At 36.2% G+C, this 6,462-nt stretch overlaps 1 protein-coding gene across 1 annotated transcript; it reads left to right on the top strand.

The window, feature by feature from the left end:
- Positions 1-2,018: 2,018 nt before the first annotated feature.
- On the top strand, positions 2,019-4,898 carry LOC129286622 (40S ribosomal protein S15-like). The gene is made up of 4 exons (XM_054922586.1): positions 2,019-2,177; positions 2,387-2,532; positions 2,642-2,699; positions 4,484-4,898. Exons 1-4 carry the CDS (start codon positions 2,175-2,177, stop codon positions 4,730-4,732), a joined length of 456 nt encoding a protein of 151 aa, XP_054778561.1. The 5' UTR covers positions 2,019-2,174; the 3' UTR covers positions 4,733-4,898.
- Positions 4,899-6,462: the final 1,564 nt, after the last annotated feature.

Raw genomic sequence — 6,462 nt, 5'->3', positions numbered from 1 at the left:
CCCAATTTTTTTTTCTCTCGCTTTTTCCTCTTCACCCATATAGGGAAAAATGCATTTTTTCTACTGTTTTCATTTAATGTTTTCTTTCCTCTCATGTTTTCTCTCCAACCAAACAAAATATTAAAGTTTGGTCTATTAAAAAACCTTGATCCTTCTCATTCAAGAAATTGAATGAGGGACTAACAGACTACATAACAAAGCAAGCAAGGTAGCTAGCGAGGTGGGTAAGAGGAATTGACAAGTAAAATGCTGCACCATGACGGCCACCTTTGGGTGCCCTTTCGATCAGATGGTAGTTTTTGTTGATCTTTACAGGTCAGTAGTTGATAGCTGGGGTGATAAAGGAAAGAAGAATGAGCGAATTAAAAGAAAATCTTGCACCATCTATCATGTTACAGAAATGCAATATAAAAATAGGTGCCATTGATGTCAAGAACATATAGACAGAAGAATCATTGCGTTGGTCCTCACAAATCCTGGCTCCTATCTATAGTTCCAACCTTAGGCAATTTTATTGAAGACCATCAAGGATGATTATGGTTTGGTATCATCAACCTATTGCCGAGGGGAAGGAAGAAGATTTTTTTTTTTTTTTGGGAAGAGGCTAAAGGATCATTCCATGATCTTATATCTTGTATGTGTTTGTGTGTGTGTGTAAAAGTACAGTGTTGTGGTGCTGTTCATTCTATGAAATAAATTATGCAAGACAGCAAGATTTTTTTATTACAAATGGAGGATGAAAAGAGGAACAAGAAGGTAATTAATTCACGTCCCTATAACTATGTTTTAAGGCCATAGTTCATGATAACTAAACATTTAGGAGGTGATTCCATAATAATACGATGTTAGTAATTGGAGGAGAGAGCATTTCAAGCCAATCTGTATATGTGTTTGCTTTTCTAAACATGTTAATATAGGAAATCTCACTCTCTTACATAAATATTTTCCTAATATTGTCTGCAACTCCTAAAATTAAGTGAGACCAATCTTAGATTTTATGAATGTTCTCTATGTCTTCCATTAAATCAGAAAACAGGTTAACTTTGCTTGATATCATTGTCTGTTGTTGTTTAAATGTTAGATCCTACCATCTATTTTTCAGTTATTCAAAATCTACCACCAACGCCTCGCAAGATTACTGCTCTTTTTGTCATGGGAGAGAATATACGCAACATGTGGATGAATGTTATAAGAATCATGATAATCAATTCATGTAAAACCATTGAAAATAGTGACAACAACTATGCAAGATTGCAAGTGTTATATCTAGGCTTTTAACTTTCAAGTAGAGACGAAGAAATGGTACAAGGATATCGATCAATAGAAAAGAGACGACGGCAGAGGGAAGATGTGAGAAGGGATGAAATGAGAAGATGTTAAGAGGAGGTAGGAAATGAAGGAGTGGTAGAATAATTGAAGGTAAGCTTGGATAATTTGTTGGCTTGCTGTCATCTCTCTTACAATACCGTCAGCTTAATTATACCTAATTATAGATATTTTTACACCCGGGGTTTGAAGCTGTCCCAATAAATATTTTGGGCTACAAGATAAACTTTGTATTTTGAACTTCTCCTCTCTTAAATTTTATTACATATCAAACCTAATCTTTATCTTTATTTTTTTCTGGCATCAAAACATTTTTATTTAAATTGGTTTTTTTTTGTAAATGTTGTTGTTTCTATTGTTTCACTAAAACAAAAAACCGTGAAACGCACGGGATTAAGTTTGGTTAATCATATAAAATAAATCAATATCTATAGAGAACAAACAAACAAAAAATTATTGGCAAAAAAAAACAAACAAACAAAAATTTGTAAATGTACATTGGGGATTGGGCCCGTCGAGAGGGCTATAATCAATTCACAATACCTACGTCCAGGCTTTTAAAGGCGATGTAGCACACACAAAGGGAAGTTATTATGACCGTTTGGTTCGTTTCCTACTTTCCTTGCATCCTGATTCATTTCATGGAGTCATATAGTTCGGCCGGTCCCAAATTAAAGTCCAATTAACCCACGCAGATGAAATTGGGCTCAAAAAAGACCTAACCCATCATAGATTCAGTGACCCTATAAATAACCTCAGCCGTTGCCGCCACTCCGAAACCCTAGTCGTCCCTCAGAGCCGAGCAGGCGAGTTCTCCTATCAGCGCCTCAATCCTGTCGCTTGCAGCCATGGTAAAGCTCCTAACTCTCCTAAAACACCATTCTCCTCATGGGAAATGAAGGAAAATTACGTTTAGTTTTTAGAGAAGAAATCCATCTCTTTGGGCCCAATTTTCCTTCTCTTTCTTCCAGTTTCTGTTGAAGCGAGCGTGTTTTTAGCTTCCCCATGCCTACTCTCATTACTCACTATTATCTCTCTTTTTTTTTCTTGGTTACACCAGGCGGATGTTGAAACAGACGTCGCACCAGGACAGCCGAAGAAGAGAACGTTCAAGAAATTCAGTTTCAGAGGAGTCGATCTGGATGCACTCCTGGACATGTCTACTGACGAGCTTGTAAAGCTCTTCCATGCTCGCGCTCGTAGAAGGTGATTGATCCTGAGTATTCTCTCCACTGTATTTATCCAAATAGTCTGCTCACATTCTAGTCAACTGATGCTCTTGTGGTTGCCCGTTGCGTTTTATGTTTCGATTCAGGTTTCAACGTGGTTTGAAACGGAAGCCTATGGCATTGATCAAGAAGTTGCGTAAGGCGGTAAGTTATATTTTTTTATTCATCCAACAGTTTTTATGATTTACATGACAATTGTTTCCGATGTCTTGGTCGACATTGTTGGACATTAGAATGATTGATTTTACATTTATCTCAACGGGCAGCCTTCAATAGATAGTCATGCTTATATTTCTTTGTTATTTGTCAACAATTTAGCACGAAATGCTACATGTGTTAGCTGATTTTCAAGATTAGCATTTCGATATTCGAATGAATTGTCATTTTGTGAAGATGCATCTGGTACGTGCCAGTTGACCCACACTATGGGTATGTTCCAGACGACTTAAACTAAAGCATGAAATATTATGTTACATAGTTCACCTAAGCCCTGCCTTAATGCGATGAGACTACAATTGTTGTATATTTAAAAACAGCGGAAAATATATAGGAAGAGAGGGGACAGTTAATAGTCTAAGTCACTGAGGTAGTGACTGGTTCAACTAGGAAATATATTTTCTTATATTTGTCTCGAACGCACTTGTAACCCATGTTCAATTAGGTGAGGTGTTATTCATGGCTGGTGCCTCTCTCCCCATGAGATGAGAGGCACTGGGTTCAATCAGGCACTCATGAGGTTAATGCCTTTGGTGCCTTTTCTGTTAATCCAGAGTGCATCCTTGTTGCCGCTGTTTGCCCGCAATAAGAGAAGGGTTAGCTTGTAAGAAGAATAAGATAAAATAGGAAACTACAATGATCAACCTTAAAATTTAAACGCCAAGCCTGGGCATAAGAGATTTAAGGGAATATGATGAAATAGTTATTTCAAAGGATTATTTATTAATAATTTGAAATTTAAATTTTATGTGAAAAGTCACTTAACTAACACATGCCTCTATTTTTTTTTTTTTGGGTTATATCCTACTTATAGTTTAACTTAGGCCTTTGTTACAAGTCTCATATTGAGGCGCTTTACAAGGTAAGTGTGGTTGGTTTATATAAGCGTGAGGGGCTTTCTCACTCAATAGGCCAGTTTTTTGGAATTATTTATCTTTTCAGACTCTTGCTTGTAACATTGGTGCATTCGTTGAAGGGCTATTGTCAAGGAGAGGGCTACTTGCGACCCTCTTAGTGGAAGACTGAGTGAAGTGTTGTGAAGTGAAGTTGTTGTAGGTGTTGGCTCTCAAACGAGGGTCCGTTCTTGTGAGTCTCAAGGAGCCTTGCAGAAAAAGTGTGGTTTAAACTGTTTTTTTTTTGTTGGGGGTCTCTTTTACCTTAATAGGTTATTCTTTTGGTATGAGCTCTCCCTTTGAACCTATGCTCATAATGGTCTTGTATCTCTTAGCGTTTGCCTTTTTATCTCCTCTTGCAGAATACAATTAGTGGTTTACCTCCTTAGGCGTGCCCTTTGCCCTTGACCAACTTGCATTGTTTGAAAACATGGTCATGAGTAGCAATTTAGTTTCTCTAAGCTTCTGTTGTGCATTTGGGGGTGATCACTATATATGTAGTGGCTCTATGTATGTTGATGTGAATGGCTCATAGTTTCTAAATCAGACAGATGAAGCCTTTTCTGATGATTGATCAAATAACATACTGGCGTAGGTTTCTTCATTTTAAAATTAAAAGCTTCTGCATCTTCAGCCACTATTTTTCTCAATTAATTACTGATTTGTTAGAATTTCGTTAGCCCATGGATTGAGGAAAATGGAATTATGGCGTCCCATAAGCTCTTGTCACATTCCTTGCTGTGAGTTATATTGTTTATCCAAATTCTTTGGGATTGTGTCCTTGGGCTAATTTAAATTATGGTACTTATTGTGAGACAGAAACGGGAGGCCCCGCCTGGTGAAAAGCCAGAGCCAGTAAGGACTCACCTCCGCAACATGATTATTGTACCCGAAATGATTGGCAGCATTATTGGTGTTTACAATGGCAAGACCTTCAATCAAGTGGAGATTAAGCCTGAAATGATCGGTCACTATCTTGCCGAATTCTCAATCAGTTACAAACCCGTTAAGCATGGAAGGCCCGGTATCGGTGCGACTCACTCTTCAAGGTTCATTCCTCTTAAATGAAGACTACGAACTTGTCTCTTTTCTAGTTATGGAGAACTTTTCACTTGCTGTGCCCGAACTATTTATATAGTTTTTAGATGATTCTGCAATGCATTTTCTTTTATCGCTGAACCGAGCTATGGATGTTGTGCCCATGAAAAATTTAGTGAGCTTTCTGATTTCTTTTCCTCTTTGTCGGAATTAAGATATACTTGAATATGTTTTTGTTATGTTTGAAGAGAAAAACAACAAAATTTAACTGAGTTTTATAGATTCCTATTGTTAAACTTCTCAAAATTTTGAGCACTACGTTATAGCTCACCCTTGCACGTGATATTATGAAACAAGAATTCCTTCTCATGCCTCCGTCGTGTTAAGGCATCATTCAGGACTAGGTGTTTTTTTTTTTTGTTAATTGAAAAAAAAGTTACATAGGAAAGCTGAGGCTTGGAAAATAAAAGCTAGAAACTATATTCCAGAATCACGTCACAACAGCCGCGGAACGACCAATCAACCGGCTGTCCCTGGTCTGCATGGAACCTTTTCAAACAACCGGCAGGAACATAGTGAATGGGAACACCATCTCAGAACTGTCTCTGTAAGCTTCCTTGGCCATGAAGTCTGCACACGATGTTTTTCGCGACTAGAGTAGCATGTGGCAGCACCCCGGTCATCATAAATGATCTCGCGAATCTCAAAAGTATCAACTACCGCATAGGATGATCCAAGGGGTCACGACTTAACAAATTAAGAGCATCGATAGAATCTGAATAAAGCTTGATTTCTGGCAAATTGAGTTGTTTAGAAACCAACAACCCCGCCTTGATTGCCCTTAATTCCACGTCAGTAATAATACATAAACCCAAGTCATGTTGAAATCCCACGGTCCACTCGCCCTTGTCATCCCAGAGCACTCCTACATACATTGCATGGCGATTACATTGAGCTGAATTAGAGCTACATGAAAGACTAGACAGGATTATATTTTAGGCTTAATTTAAAATTTAGTCTTTTTCATAGAAAAACTGGGTTAAGTAATTCATAATTTGGTTTGATTCAGTGATAATTCAAAAATTAATAAGACCGGACTTGATTTATAGGACTTAAAGATTAATTTTGTTAGTCCAGTAATCACTTAACTTTTTCCCCTTTATGAAAGTCAATAATCCATTTTAATCTAATAAATTCAATTAAGATAATAAAAGCATTTATAATCATAATAAATTCCTAATAATTTCTAACAAGAAGAAAAAATATTTAGTTACAGTCTAAGTTGTTTAGGTTATTAAATTATTAGTTTGAGTGTGTGACCATGTAAGGAATCAAATTTGTTAAATCATTAATAGTCTTAATTTATTATTATAAATAATTAATAAATTAATAAATTAATTATAATTATATTAAATAAATTTAATAGGATTAGATTGGATCAAATGGTCCAAATACTCAATCTCCTCTTCAGTCAAACCTAAACAAATAGTCTGTCAATCTTAAAAGATTACTCCCTCCGATTCCATTTTAGAAGGTTCATTTAGTCTCATTTATAAGTCATGGTGCGTCTTTTTAGGTAATATTTGAGAGGCATTTTTAAAATTACCCTTGATGAGCGAGAAAAAGTAATAGGACATTACTTTTTAGATTTGCTATATAGAGACATATTTAGAATTTTACTTATTTTTATTCTTTATACTTTTATTGTATTGATATTAATGAGGTTAATAGAAATGACTTATAAATAAGGACCAGAGAGA

The sequence above is a fragment of the Prosopis cineraria genome, unplaced genomic scaffold, assembly GCF_029017545.1.
Source record: "Prosopis cineraria cultivar Desert tree isolate PC_DT_omini unplaced genomic scaffold, ASM2901754v1 PC1, whole genome shotgun sequence".
Lineage (NCBI taxonomy): Eukaryota > Viridiplantae > Streptophyta > Magnoliopsida > Fabales > Fabaceae > Prosopis > Prosopis cineraria.
This window is presented reverse-complemented; position numbering and strand designations above follow the sequence as displayed.

Excerpts from the sequence above, each read along its gene's own strand:
- LOC129286622 (XM_054922586.1), top strand. Across the intron at positions 2,533-2,641 it reads CATGCTCGCGCTCGTAGAAG|GTTTCAACGTGGTTTGAAAC; the intron begins GTGATTGATCCT and ends GTTTCGATTCAG. Across the intron at positions 2,700-4,483 it reads TCAAGAAGTTGCGTAAGGCG|AAACGGGAGGCCCCGCCTGG; the intron begins GTAAGTTATATT and ends ATTGTGAGACAG.